At 42.0% G+C, this 15944-nt stretch overlaps 1 protein-coding gene across 2 annotated transcripts in view; it reads right to left on the bottom strand.

Annotated features, from left to right (window-relative positions):
• The window catches only part of MYOM1 (myomesin 1), a 181635-nt gene that overhangs the window by 106507 nt on the left and 59184 nt on the right, over window positions 1-15944 (bottom strand). For both annotated transcript variants that reach the window (XM_077270304.1, XM_077270305.1), the window contains exons 7-11: window positions 14298-14386; window positions 14150-14209; window positions 13909-14073; window positions 10380-10541; window positions 474-615 (exon numbers count right to left, since the gene is read on the bottom strand). In XM_077270304.1, the coding sequence (XP_077126419.1) occupies window positions 474-615; window positions 10380-10541; window positions 13909-14073; window positions 14150-14209; window positions 14298-14386 (618 nt within the window). The remainder of the gene's footprint in view (window positions 1-473; window positions 616-10379; window positions 10542-13908; window positions 14074-14149; window positions 14210-14297; window positions 14387-15944) is intronic.

Raw genomic sequence — 15944 nt, 5'->3', positions numbered from 1 at the left:
CATGTGGAATTATATACTTAACAAAAAAAAGTGTGAAACAGCTGAAAATATGTCTTATATTCTAGGTAGCGGGAGAAAATATTCAGAAAAATTCCCATGCTACAGTTCTTATGAGTTTATGCCACCAGGGGACGCAGCTTCTATGATGGCACCGCAAGTCAACGAAGCTGAATTCCATTCATTCCTTCATTCCCCAGTTTTTACAGCTAGGGGCAGCTGCATTAGCAGGCTCCTGGTTGTAAATGTATTTAACCCCTTCAGATGTATTTACATCATGGGACATGACTGTACGGCGGACAGGTATGGGATATTGTTGCTTTTTTATTTTTATTTTTTTCAGAAGAATGAGGGTCATCAGTTGGATTGAGCGTACAATAAAGACTATACATAAATATACAGCTCTGCACATCTGAAAAGATGGTCAGTAAGATATGCCAATTCTACAATTTTATATGAATATTCATGATACTAACCTGTCAATAAAATATCCCACAATTGGACTCCCGCCATCAACTGCTGGCTGTTTCCATGAGATTATTACATAGTCTTTATTAGCATCAAGACATTCCACATCTAGAGGAGCTGCGGGAGCTCCATCGACCTCCGGCTCACCATCTATAGGAGAGTAAAACAGAAAGCAATAGACTTGAATACATAAGCAACAATGAAAGAATGTTTAAAAGGAATCTGTCAGCAGGTTTTTGCTTCCTCATGTGGGAGCAGCATAAAAAGTAAAAGACACCCTGATTCCAATGATGTGTCACTTAATTTACTGGGTGCAGCAGGTGTGACACAATCAGAGTTTTCAGATGGAGAATGCAGCAGAGCTGAGAAAGCTAACCTCGCCCACACCACAGTGTACATTGTCTATTGATAGTGAGCTTATCTGAGCTTATCAGAGGAGGGCGTGTGGTTGGACCAGGGCTCACCTGCTGCTGTAGTCCAGGACGTGATTATCTCCTAGGAGAAAACCTTCATTGTAAGTATAAAACAACAAACAGTCTAATAAGTGACACATCACTGAATGCAGTGTTTTAACCCCTAAATCATGCTTTCCTTAGATTACATAGCAAATCCTGCTGACATAATCCCTTCAATGGCTAATGGGGCAAATAGACACCATAGTAGTCCTCTGCTTGGGACTGTCCTCTATAAGCCAGAGTCTTGCTCCAGTGGGATATGGCTATCTGTGTATGCAGCTGTTTGCCAGGATCACAAGAGATGCATCTGCAGCTATCAGCGGAGTGTTATGGCATGCCTCCTTAGATCCCTGGAACACAACTTATTTTGCTAAGGGAAGTTTCAGCCTTTATGCCACTCTCATATCAACTGTTTAAGACAACTTCTTTGATAAAACTCTGGTACAAACATTACAGCCAACACAAATGCTCTTCCAAAATTTTTTTGTATAAAGGATATCAGGATATCTAGTGGAAGTGGCAATCTGATATGTCATTTGTGTTCATTAAGTTTAGCAACCAATATTAAAGGGAACCTGTCACCACTTTTCTGTCCTACCAGCTAGAAATATCATTTTATACAGTGTCAGCTATCCATTCCCTAAATACTTATGTAACCACCTGACTCCCCATGTATCACCCACAAAAATCTTTTATATTTCTCCCACGATGTACGCTAATAGGGTCTGTCCGGTCCGATGGGCGTGGCTTCGGTTCACTCAATCCACCCCTCTCCTTGGCTGCTGCACGCAGTCCTTGATGTGGATGATGCAGATCACTGTGAGATACCGTGCCTGCGCAGTCAAATGGTTTCTCACGAGTGCGCAGCACACTTTGCTCAACTGCGGGCAAAGACGAAAATCAGAAGTGCGCGAACCGAAGCCACGCCCATCGGACCGGAAGGACCCTATTAGCATAAATCATGGGAGAAATATAAAAGGTTTTTATGGGTGATACATGGGGAGTCAGCGGGTTACATAAGTATTTAGGGAATGCATAGCTGACACTGAATAAAATGATATTTTTAGCTGGTAGGACAGAAAAGTGGTGAGTGACAGGTTCCCTTTAATGTAGTTATAGGGCTGCCGGCTTTGGGGAAATTGGGAGTAAGTGGTTAATTTGCCCACAACCCACAGCACCACTGATGGAGAAATCAAACATTACACATAAAAGTCAATGGACTGTCTGTATATTGCACGGCTGTGTCAGGCCCTGAATAGGAGATCACCAGGAATGCTCTTGTCCAATATATATTTATGGTCTGTGTGTGGTCACTCTAATGCTGGGTTCAGACAGCTCTATAAAAATCAGCTCAGTTGCGTCTGCATTGAATTAGACCAAAGTAGTGCATACTGCAATTTTTTCCATGCCGACTGCTGGTTAATGTGGAAAATCAACAATGTACGATGGAAAATTGGCTATAATGGGTGTATGTGCTCTCCATATACGGTCCGTGGGGCGCATGGACAGCACAAGTCCACGAAGTACGCTAATCTGAATGAGCCCTTAGGGTGTGTTCACACAACATCATTTTTTTAAGCAGAAGACTCTTTAGGAAACTCTCCTTTTCTGTACTGTTCTGTAAACCTGAAGTGTCTTTTTTCAGTGTCTTTTGGTTATTTCCCGAGCCTCGCCTAGGTGTCTCTCCAGCCTTCACACTGACTCATATTGAAGGTCTTCTAGCATTTTTTTCAGAGGGGAACACTCCTGAAGAATGGTCAGATCACTTCTGATAATCACTTAGTGTTTTTGGAAACCAGAAGTGGTTAAGAGATTCTCAAAAGCCTGAACATATGAACAGCAAGAAATTAATATGTTCATTCATTTGTGCATTTTCTTAGTGGTTTTTCAGGCAGCTTTCACATCAGACCTGCTCTAAACCCTCCTGAAAAAGATATTGAGAGAACCTACCCTCAGACCCAAGTTCTTTGTTGGTTGTTTCGCTCTGACTCAACTACTGAATTCAAGACCGTGAACTCTAATACAAAAAATAAATCTCTCCCTATGTAAGCGAGGCTATTTAAAAATGATGATGGAGACTATTTGTAGGTGTGTCTATTTACGTCACACCCGTCAAGGTTGCCTTTCCATATGTACTGCTGAAGTTAGCATAGGTGGCTTTTTGGATTCTTAACTTAGAGCCAAGAATTCAAAGCACTTGAGAAGTGCCAGACTGCCAGAGCATCAGCTGCTCCGTGACAGCTGACACCGGGATTACATCTGTCCCCGATCTCCTGGACATTTCATAGCATAAGCTCCACATAATGCAGAGCAATGTTCAATTCAATTAGAAGACCAGGCGAGTAGGAATAATAAATACTGTGCTACTTAATATTAGACATAATCTCCCCGGTATCCTGTCTGTGGGTATGCAATGCCAATACTGGATATCCCCCAGTACTGTAGGACAACTATCACATGTGAAGATTTTAGACAAATGGTTGGATAAGGGACGTGTACAGTATTTATGTGAAAATGAAAATTTAATTTGGGTTTTCTTTGAAATGTGACACATCAGCTGTTTCCTCTGGGCTTATTAACAAATTAAAACATTCCGGATTAACACAAGGCCACAGAGATTTGTGCCCGTGTGCTGCAGTAGTGTAGTTACCGGGATGGCAGAGGAGGCGGTTGGCCTGGGTCCCGTGCTCTGAGGGGGCCCACCTGGAGCTATGCTACTGTAACTATGTCGGCGTGCACAGCGCGTCGATACAGTTACATTCTGTGGCAGAGCAGGGAGAATCGATCTCCCTGCTCTGCGACCCGGCAGCTATTTGGCCCCTGAGCAGGCGGTGAGGGACCCAGTGCCAGTAGTGGGCCACCCACCCATAATCGCAAGGTCAGCTGTATCGGCTAAATGCCGATATAGCTCACTGCATTGATGAGAGAAGGAGCATTAGGCCGGGGTCATACTTGCGAGTTCAGTGTGAGAAACTTGGACGACTCTCTCGCATCAAGTCCCGGCACTGCCGCCGGCACTCGGGAATGGAGCATGCGGCTGCATAGAAATACATGCAGCCCGAGTGCCGGCAGCAGTGTCGGGACTTGATGCGAGAGACTCGTGTGAGTTTCTCGCATTGAACTCTCAAGTGTGACCCCGGCGCTTGCGGTCCGGAGATTAGCGGGTGTTCAGAGCAGCGGAGGAACCAGGAGGAAGAGAGGTGACTATTTATTTATTTTTTGAGGCTGCATTATGGTATAGAGGCTGCATATGGGGGTGCATTATGTTATAGAGGCTGCCTATGGGGGTGCATTATACTATAGAGGCCGTCTATGGGGGTGCATTATGTTATAGAGGCCGCCTATGGGGCTGTATTATGTTAAAGAGGCTGCCTATGGGGTTGCATTATAAAATAGAGGCTGCCTATGGGGGTGCATTATGTTATAGAGGCTGCCTATGGGGGTGCATTATGTTATAGAGGCTGCCTATGGGGGTGCATTATACTATAGAGGCCGTCTATGGAGGTGCATTATGTTATAGAGGCCGCCTATGGGGCTGTATTATGTTAAAGAGGCTGCCTATGGGGTTGCATTATAAAATAGAGGCTGCCTATGGGGGTGCATTATGTTATAGAGGCTGCATATGGGGGTGCATTATGTTATAGAGGCTGCCTATGGGGGTGCATTATACTATAGAGGCCGTCTATGGGGGTGCATTATGTTATAGAGGCCGCCTATGGGGCTGTATTATGTTAAAGAGGCTGCCTATGGGGTTGCATTATAAAATAGAGGCTGCCTATGGGGGTGCATTATGTTATAGAGGCTTCCTATGGGGTGCATTATGTTATAGAGGCTGCCTATGGGGGTGCATTATACTATAGAGGCCGTCTATGGGGGTGCATTATGTTATAGAGGCCGCCTATGGGGCTGTATTATGTTAAAGAGGCTGCCTATGGGGTTGCATTATAAAATAGAGGCTGGCCATGGGGGTGCATTATGTTATAGAGGCTGCCTATGGGGGTGCATTATGTTATAGAGGCTGCCTATGGGGGTGCATTATGCTATAGAGGCTGCCTGTGGGACTGCATTGTTATAGAGGCTGCCTATGGGGGGCTGTAATGTTATAGAGGCTGCCTATGGGGGCTGCATTATGCTATAGAGGCTGCCTATGGGGGTGCATTATGCTATAGAGGCTGCCTATGGGGGTGCATTATACTATATGGAGGCCTATGGTGAGTGCATTATACTATATGGAGACTTATGGGGATTGCATTATGCTCTATAGAGACCTATGGGGAGTGCATTATAATATATGGAGACATATGGGGAGTGCATTATACTATATGGAGGCCTATGGGGAGTGCATTATACTATATAGAGTCTGCCCATGGGGAATGCATTATACAATATAGAGTCTGCCTATGGGGAGTGCATTACACTATATGGAGACCTATGGGGAGTGCATTATACTATATGGAGACCTATGGGGAGTGCATTATACTATATGGAGACCTAAGGGGAGTGCATTATACTATATGGAGACCTATGGGGAGTGTATTATACTATATAGAGTCTGCTTATGGGGAATTAATTATACAATATAGAGTCTGCCTATGGGGAGTGCATTATACTATATGGAGACCTATGGGGAATGCACTCTGCTATATGGAGGCCTGTGGGGAGTGCATTATACTATATAGAGTCTGCCTATTGTGAATGCATTATACAATATAGACTCTGCCTATGGGGTGTGCATTATACTATATGGAGACCTATGGGGAGTGCATTATACTATATGGAGACCTATGGGGAGTGTATTATACTATATAGAGTCTGCCTATGGGGAATTCATTATACAATATAGAGTCTGCCTATGGGGAGTGCATTATACTATATGGAGACCTATGGGGAGTGCACTATGCTATATTGAGGCCTATGGGGAGTGCATTATACTATATAGAGTCTGCCTATGGGGAATGCATTATACAATATAGACTCTGCCTATGGGGAGTGCACTATACTATATGGAGACCTATGGGGAGTTCATTATACTGTATTGAGGACCATCTGGTATATTATGCTTTATGGAGGCTATCTAGGGGGCCATCACACAGTGTGGAAATTACAGTGATGGAGCTATTATACAGTGTTGGAGCCATTAAATAGTTTGGGGAATATTAAGGAGTCAGTATATATACAGTGAGGTGTCATTACACTGTGTATAGGGGAGCTGTACAGGGGGGAGACTCAGGACATTATTAAATGTAAAGTGGGCACTTATTGTTATAGGGGAACTCAGGTTACTGTGACTGTCAAAGGGGCTCACAGAGGACATTATTACTGTCTAGGGGACAAAATGTGGGCACTGTTCTCTAGGCCACTTGCACCCGGCATTACTATATTCTAGACGGTTGCTTTAGAATTTAGAGGTCACATAGTACCACACAATAAGTGCAGTAATAGGGACACATATGGCATCAGGGGTTCAGAATTGGGGTATCAGCAGGATGAGGAGTTTGTGCAGGTTGGGAATAGTCCCATTGGGGACAGTGCTGAAAATGTGAGAAGTCACGTGTCTTTGCTGTATTTTCTGCAGCCGAGTCCTGGCTGGAAGAAGTTGTCATGTCGGTCTGGGCCAGAAGGAAAAGACGTGAAAAGTGAACGACTCCATCAGAAAGAACGTCAGTGGTAAGTCATTATCTATATCTGTGCAGTAATCTCTTATATGTTCTGTAGGACTGGTATCTACCACTGACCATATGGAGGTAATATCAATATTGGTCTTTATATAGAGACTAGATGGTGGCCCGATTCTAACGCATCGGGTATTCTAGAATATGTATGCGTAGTGTATAGCACAGCCCACGTAGTATATTGCGCAGCCCACGCAGTACATTGCGCAGCCCACGCTGTACATTGCGCAGCCCACGCAGTACATTGTGCAGCCCATGCAGTACATTGTGCAGGCCACACAGTACATTGCGCAGCCAACGCAATACATTGAGCAGCCAACGCAGTACATTCCGCAGCCCACGCAGCACATTGCGCAGCCCACGTAGTACATTGCGCAGCCCACGTAGTACATTGCGCAGCCCAAGTAGTATATTGCGCAGCCCACGTTGTATATTGCGCAGCCCACGTACTACATTGCGCAGCCCACGTACTACATTGTGCAGCCCACATTGTATATTGCACAGCCCACGTAGTATATTGCGCAGCCCACGTAGTATATTGCGCAGCCCACGTAGTATATTGGGCAGCCCACGTAGTATATTGCGCAGCCCACGTTGTACATTGCGCAGCCCACGTTGTACATTGCGCAGCCCACATTGTATATTGCGCAGCCCACGTTGTATATTGCACAGCCCACGTAGTATATTGCACAGCCACGTTGTATATTGCGCAGCCCACGTTGTATATTGCGCAGCACACGTAGTATATTGCACAGCCCACGCAGTATATTGCCCAGCCACGTAGTATATAGCCCAGCCACGTAGTATATAGCACAGCCCATGTAGTATATTTCCCAGCCCACGTTGTATATTGCGCAGCCCACGTTGAATATTGCCCAGCCACGTAGTATATTGCCCAGCCACGCAGAATATAGCCCAGCCCATGTAGTATATTGCCCAGCCACGTAGTATATTGCCCAGCCCATGTAGTATATTGCCCAGTCACGTAGTATTGCCCAGCCCATGTAGTATATTGCACAGCCCACGTAGTATATAGCAATGTGGGCATCATATCCCTGTTAAAAAAAAGAAATAAAATAAAAAATAGTTATATACTCACCTTCCGGAGCCCCCGCATCCAAGCGAAGTGGTTACAGACGCTGCTCGTGCGCTCCGGTCTCAAGAGTACATTGCGGTCTCGCGAGATGATGACGTAACGGTCTCACGAGACCGCTACGTCATCATCTCGCGAGATCGCAGCATGGAGTGGTCACCGGAGCGTCGCGAGTGGGAAAGGCCTGTTGTCGATCCGGGGACCGACAGACGGTGAGTATATAACGATTTTAATAGTAAGAAGTTGGTCACACAGGGTTGGTCACATAGCGGTAATGGAGTGCATTACACCGCGGCATAACGCGGTCCGTTACCGCTATTAACCCTGTGTGAGGGCAGACTGGAGGGGAGTACGGAGCGGGCACTGACTGCGGGGAGGAAGGAGCGGCCATTTTTCCACCGGACTGTGCCCGTCGCTGATTGGTCGTGGCTGTTTTGCCACGACCAATCAGCGACTTAGGTTCCATGACAGACAGAGGCCGCGACCAATGAATATCCGTGACAGAAAGACAGACAGACAGACAGAAGTGACCCTTAGACAATTATATAGTAGATTATTTTCAGCAACAGCATGGTCATCTGCTGAGGTTCTCCTGCACTATTAGGGTGCGTCACCCAGTTGTATTGAAGGTTACCTGGTTAGGGGCCCACTGAGAAGTTTCGTCCCCCTGAACCAAAACCCTAGCTATGCCTCTGGTGTGCTGGCATTATTTAGGCATGATAGAAGTGTGTGGCATTGTTATTTGGACAATATGAGCTTGATTCATCAAACGTTTTACAGCAGAAATCTGGTGTAAAACTGAAAAGTTGAAAAATGGGCAGATCTTAGCAAGAGAGGCATGGAAAAGTACATCCAACAAATAAATAATACTTTTCGCTATAAAAAGTTAGGACATAAATATATGTGTCAATAACTTGAGTATATTAATGAGATTGGCACACGGCAGCTGAAAGATATGCCAAATTTATATAGAAGTATGCTACACTTAATTAATTTTGCTTGTCTTACACCAGCACACCTTGGTGCAAGACCAAAAGCCAGACTTGATTAATCGGCCTCTATAGGTTTGTGTTATTTGTGCTGTAATTGCCTATGGATTTCCACTGAGGATTTTACACAGAAAATCAACAATATTTTAGCAGAATACATGTAATGTTAGCCAGTAGAATGAAAACTATTAAAATTTGAGAGTCCTCAGTGTTTGATCGTGTTTTCAGTAAGCCATTAAAAGGTAACACCCACTGAGGACTCTGAAATTTTAATATTTTTCATACATAACATGAGAATTTACTCATACATTTAATGCAAATTTACACAAATCTGCAGCTGAAAAAAATCAGCTTGGGGTTATCCATTTCCATCTTTTTCATATAAATCTCAGTCTCATCTAATACATGTTTGTCTTCTTTAAGATCATAGCAACTCCATTGGTGGAAGTGAGACGTGTCCTGGTCTAAAGTAGTTAAAGTTTATGGCCTCTGCTATGCAAAATGCCTCTTCATTGAACTCTACTGCGAATATGCCTCCTCACCTTGGCATGCCAGGGCCGGTATGTCACTTTCCACAATGAGAAACGTTGCCCCTTAGACCTTCTAGATATTCTAGGAACCTGCAGCGTGAATATTCTCACAAATGTTCACTAAGAGGAATCCAACTGTTGGTAGCTTCAGATACTGTCCTGCACCAGCAGCACCAGGAAGGTCACAGCACTAGCACTTTTTTATGCATCAGGTTTTTTTTAAATATGTGTGCTATCCCTACTGATAATGGATAAACCACTGACCCATTACAACCAGTCCAAAATGAAATATGTCCCATTTGATCTGTATTGTGGATCAAACTCACAAATGCAAGTCAATGGTCCACCAAAAAAAAAAAATGGATATAACGTGGATGTCATCAGTGTGTTGTTTAATGGGTAGGACAAGTTACATTTTGTTCTTCATGTGAGAAAAACAGATACAACAATGATTGTAAAAATTGACACAGACAAACAATGTATCCAGCACACTGAAAAAAACAAGGATCGTTTTTCACATATGAATAAAAAAAATGTAAGAAGCTGGTCTTACTATAACAGGATTCCATGGTGAAAACCATATCAATGACAGCTTATACTTGTTATTTTACATAGGAAATTCTTAGTATGCCACAGTCACACATTCAGTATTTGGTCAGTATTTTACATCAGTATCTGTAAGCCAAAACCAGGAGTGGGTGATAAATGCAGAAGTGGTGCATATGTTTCTATTATACTTTTCCTCTGACTGTTCCTCTCCTGATTTTGGCTTACAAATACTGATTTAAAATACTGACCAAATACTGAATAAATGAACGTGGCCTAATACACAGAACCAGAAATCATAATATAGAAAAGTAGCAATCATATGTGTTTTTTTTTTTGAAAATGCTTAAAGTGGTCCAAGTAGAACTGAGTTTTCCATAACCGATTGTTTGTGGCTGATTACAGTGGGTTATGTTAGTGAAATGTACACCCTTGCAAGACATAAAGGGGTATTATCAACTTTCAAAGTCATCTCTTATCAATGGGATAGGGGATAACTTTATGATCGCTGGGTGTCATCCCCCATTGATCCTGAAATCTGATGTCAACACCAAAATTATCATATAATCTATAGTACATCCAGAAGGATATATAAAAACATAATGACATATTACTTATCCTTTTCTCACCTCTTACAAATACATAGGCACTATACTGGTCATAGTACTCTCCCATGACAACTCGCAGAGTGTACAACCCTTCATCTTCTTTATTGAGATGCCTCAGAGTCAACATGGCATGTCCTCCACTCCAGTGTGTGCTGAGCCATTTGGATGGTGTAACCAAAACTCCTGAAAATGACAAGCAAATTGCATTAGGCTCTAATGGGATGCACACCTAGTAGATCAGCCTGCTTAGTATGGCGTTTTTTTTTTGTTTTTTTTTCATTTTTAATGTTTTTAAAGCCTTTTTTAAGTCAAGCGCTGTTGTCAGATGTTACTAATTCTCTTTTTTTAAGTTTAAAAAAGTGAACATATTTGGCATTTTGTTTTTTTGGCATTTTTGCAGTCAGTAACATTTCTATTAAACTCAGCATGTTCTCTATAAGACTTTAAAAATGCCAGTAATTAAAGCAATACTGTTAAATTTAGCAAAAACTCAAAGCCGTGCCAGTCTTTAAAAGAAATGTAAAGTTAAAAATATAAGTACGGTACTCTCTTTTTAAGGTCCTGGCTCTAAGATTGCAGACTTCAATCCCATCACTTGTACACTAAGAACAAGTGGGATTTTGTTCCAGGTTGGGAATGGTGGAACAACATCTTCAAGACTACAACACCAATTCTTTAGGACTTTTTTTTTTACTTTGAGAAAGGCTCCTGTCTTTCTCTGAAACGCATTGGTACTAATAAAAACCTTACCTGAAGCTCGAAGGCTCCTCATTTTCCAGAGTGCAACCCACCTAACTTGATTTTCTCCATTCTCGAGAATTCTTTAAGACTAGCGCTTCATACTCCAATGTTAATTAGGACTGTGCAGGAATTAGATGTGCCAAATTAATTAAGAGGCACTTAATGAATTCACCACATCCTACCAGTGGCATGTGCCTCCATGCGCCTTGCCAGAAATGTTACTCCAGTCACAAACTGGGGTAACATTTGTAGCTTAAGAAATGCTGCAACTAATTATTTCTTTACATAGGTTGTTGTTCGTGTCATGGTCCTCCGTGTTTATCTTGTAGGGCACTTTTGTGAAGAAACACCCAGTTGATCTTCAAAGCAGAAATTACACATTGTACACACCAGAAGAAAAATAAGTCCTCTTTAAGTTAGGTCTGGGTCCTTAAATGAGGGAATTGGTGATGGCCTTATACAATAACCCTACTGCACAAGTGAGGGGTAATGATTCATTGTCAGCTCATTTAAGGAATCATGATGGAAAAAGATAGGGGTGCCCCTTTCACCATTCCTTTATAAACTAGATATGGAAAATCTAACAAACACCCTAAGGGTCTGTTTACACTGACCGACCGTGGCAGCGATCGTTTATTAGTCTGTTTATATAGAATGATGCACCATCAAGAACAATGATCCTTTGTGCTGCACAAAAATAATTTCACCCTATGAATGAGCATTTCATAGGGGGTGAGGAGGCTATCAATTAAACTATCAATGTTTCCTACAAGCAATTAATTTATTTTTCCTCTCCAAGTATAAGACTTCCAGTCATCCTGAAGGAGTTTGAAGAGTTTGATAGGGTCAGTAACTTTAAATAAAGTTAATAGCTTCTGGGGGCTGGATGGGATTGTGCAGCATGCATTAGGCGACAGGTTCTCTTTAATATCAATGTCCAGAAATCTGAGATGCTAAACATTACTATCCCAAACAATGAGGCCCAACAACACCAATCAGATTTTCCTTTCAGATGGCCTACATTAAATACTTAGGGGTTAAAATACCCCAGGACGATAGTAAATCTTAATTACAAACCATTCTTGTTTTCTCTGGAGACTAATCTGAAAAAATGGAATTAACTGCCACTTTCTTGGTTTGGATAGATCAATGTTCTATTAATGGACTCCCTGCCCAGATTATTATATGTGACTCAGACTCTTCCCAGTCACCTATCCAAATCATATTTTGTTAAGCTACATAGGAAGGCTATGTCATAAGCTTGGAGAAGATGTAAACCACCTCTAAGAAACTCCCTGTATTTAACAAAAACTAATGCCCATGGGAGCATTGGTCTTCCTGATTTCTCCCTCTATCATAAAACAACTATATGTAACTGTTCTGGACTTACTGCACCACTACCACGCTATGAGTGAAGCTATGAGTGGAAATCAAGTGTGTATCAAGTATGAAGCTTGCCCATGTCATGTTTGGCTTCTTTTTCCCCCTTTATTATTGTTGATCCACTTTCTCCTTTGTCCTGTTTTGCAAGTTCCTTTCTCTATCACTTAGTTAAACTGAGCTTTTTTTTACATGAACCGATTTCTACTTCATACTCGCCTTATAAATGTATCTGTAAGATGTAATTGTAAAGATGTACTTGCCAATTCTATTCTTTCCTGATCTCTTGATGCCAGATGGACACTGAAATTTGTTTTATATTGGTATTTGTTAGCATCTGCCTCTCTCCCCTGGCAGAAACTGTCACTGCCCCTTCCCGCAGTCCCTGCTCCGGCTGCTGATGCCCGGGATCACTGGACACTGTTCTTAGTTCACAGGAGTGGTCTCGTCTTCTTACAGCGGTCCCATCCTCTTAAAGGGACAGCATGTGCAGTCCTAGTGTCCCCAACCAATAGCTGGGAGACACTCATTATATAAGGCACCTCCACCTGCCTGCGCAACATTGTAAATTTATTCATAACACTCTTGTTAGTTCTCAGGTCCGAGTGCTCGTATTCCTGTATACCTGCCTGTCCATCAACCGTGCCTGTCTGCCTATATCAGCTGTGTCCGAATGTGCTTGCCAAGTCTAAGGTCTCTGGCCATTTCTGCCTCCTGTTCCTTGGGAGTCAGCTGCCATCTACCAGATGTAAGTCCTGGTGCAGCACCTGGTCCTGCCTCCCTCATTGCTCCTTGGATCGCAGTATCGTCAGCCACTGTGCGTGCATCTGAGGTTGGACTTGGTGAGGCACCTAGTCACGCCCCTCCAGGCTTTCCTCAGATCACGGCACAATGGTGCCACCACCCAGTCCGTTACGCACCTTTTTACATGAAATCTACTGTATGTTATCAATAAAAGCTATTGAACCATAAAAATACAGGTACTCACATGTTTCCCTTTATCACAGCATATAAACCACTAAAATAAGTTTTGCTAAAATCACACATTATCCCTTAGTTGGTGGATAGGGAATACCTTGCTGATTGCTGAAGGTCCAACCACTGGGACCCCCATCAGTCCCAAGAACAGGGTTCCAGAACCCAGAGAACAAGGCTTGTCCACCATGAATAGAGTGGATATAAGCAAGCTAGACCTCAATACTATTCATTGTCTATGGAACTGCTGGATATAGCAAAGCGCTGTATTACTCGGCTTTCCCCAACACCTATAGATAAGTAATAAATATAAAGAATATAGTTTTATCAACAGTTGAGAAATATTTGCTCAGGGTTTAAATGCCAACACGACTCATTCTCATCAGAGGCTCAATATTCATATTTAGTGTACTGTGGACTAACATGTTAAATGTAAAGGAAAATAACCACTTACCATTTCTGTACCATTGGATTTCAGGCTGGAAGCGTTTGATAGTTGGATGGACTATAACCGTAGAACCAAGACTCAATGTTTCACCTTCTTTGCCAAATGATACTCCAAATGAGTCAACAAAATGGATATCAAACTTGGTAGCAAAGCCATATGGTGTAACAGAAACTAAAAAAATAAAGGAGTCATGCTGTAAGCAAACTTTCTATCCCTCATTGTAACATTCAATCAGAATGTGACTTACAGCTGAATGGTTCACTCCTTGGAGGAGTCAAAGGTATAACATCCAGATCTCCTTTATACCCTAGAAAAATATATGTTAAAATGGAAATATGCCTCTTATCTAATGACAATAAATGTCTGTTAATCAAAGTAAACATTTGCAAACATACTCTTCACAACAAGCGATGCATATGAAGAGCTTTCTCCTTTCACATTCATTGCTGATGCATGGTATTGAGCTGTATCCTCAAAATCACACCTGGAATAAAACAACATACAGTCACTATTTGTATTACATTGTAAAATACAAATTATAAAGGTGCCATTAGTGTCAAGCATACAGAAAATGTCTACTCAAGAGATTAAAAATGATTGGTGAGTCAGAACCTATGTGGAATGGCTACCTGTTATTCCTTTCCCTCGGATACTGCGGCTAGCTTTAGAGCTTAGCTACAGTAGAACAAAGCCTTTATTTGTGACTTCAGTTTAGCTAGAGTTCCTACAGTGAGTTTTAGGTAGTCTGAAACACGCCTCCTTTCTTATCATTGGTTCAGACTGCTGCTCTATCCCGCCCTCTGCAGCTCTATCTCCTCTGATTGGCTGTTCTGTATAACACAAATTTGTCCAAGCTCACCAGAATTTCAGCCTATGAGGATTAATTTTTATTACCACAAGTGCAGATTGATTATAAATGAGCCTTGGTAAGGAGATACTACAGTATAAGTACAGAAAATGTTGTGTAACTATTATTTCATATAATTTAAAAGTTTCTCATATAATTCAAACTGCAGCTTATTTTAGTCACGTGTCAGTTCGGACAACAGACTAAAGACATACAGCTCCCGAGACATGGGTCTCAATTGACAAGAGCTGTATTACACATACCTCAGTGAGCAGCTGGGAGCACGGCTGCGATATATGAAGAAATATATTTCTTCCATGCTGAGCACACAAGGAATTATCCCCAGCTTCATTTTCCTCGACAGTTATTTGCTTTCCAGTTGGGCACAGTGAGTCTCTGAGCACTGCTATGAAGCTATCAGACTGATGGAGGAGGAGGAGAGGGAGGATGAAGCTGGAGATATCCTAGCCAAGCACAACATGGGTTAAAATATATTTCTCCACATATTGCAGCCGTGTTTGCTTCCAACCACCAAGGTGGTATGTGCAATAAAGCTCTTGTAAATTGAGACACATGTCTCGGGAACTGTATGTCTTCCGTATGCAGCCCATACCGACATGTGACCATGACGGGCTGTAATTTCAATTATATCAGAGAATTCATTTTACCTCATTCTTGGAGAACCCCTTTAAAGTGCTGCAAATTGGTTTGATAAAAACAATAACATTAGAGGTGATCTATGATATCTACATACATACCGATATAATAATTTGTGTATTTGGAGAGAGAAGTGGGATTCAAGCTATCTACAATAATATAATATGTATTGGTTTTGACATTACAAGGCTATTACGAGTAATTGAATGTCTAGATATAGTACAGATGAAATGGCAATTCACTGCAAAAGGAAATAAAAAATAAAGGACATCACTGCAAAAAATGCCATAAATAGTAACATCTCTAAATCTGACACTTTTTTCAGTGATTTACTCCACATTCCATTATTCTGGGAAAATTGGATCAGGGGAAAACCTTATGACTTATATGAGATACAGGAAGTAAAAAACATTGACATCATGTCCTGGACAAATACAACAAATCAATAATTTATTGCAGGGTTTTTTTCAACTTGGAAATTAGGAAAGGTACATAGAATGGGATGATTAAAATTACAATTGTAAGTGGTTATGGGTAT

The sequence above is a fragment of the Ranitomeya variabilis genome, chromosome 6, assembly GCF_051348905.1.
Source record: "Ranitomeya variabilis isolate aRanVar5 chromosome 6, aRanVar5.hap1, whole genome shotgun sequence".
Taxonomy (NCBI): Eukaryota; Metazoa; Chordata; class Amphibia; order Anura; family Dendrobatidae; genus Ranitomeya; species Ranitomeya variabilis.
The sequence above is the reverse complement of the archived record's forward strand: the minus strand, read 5'-3'. Positions and strand labels throughout refer to the sequence as shown.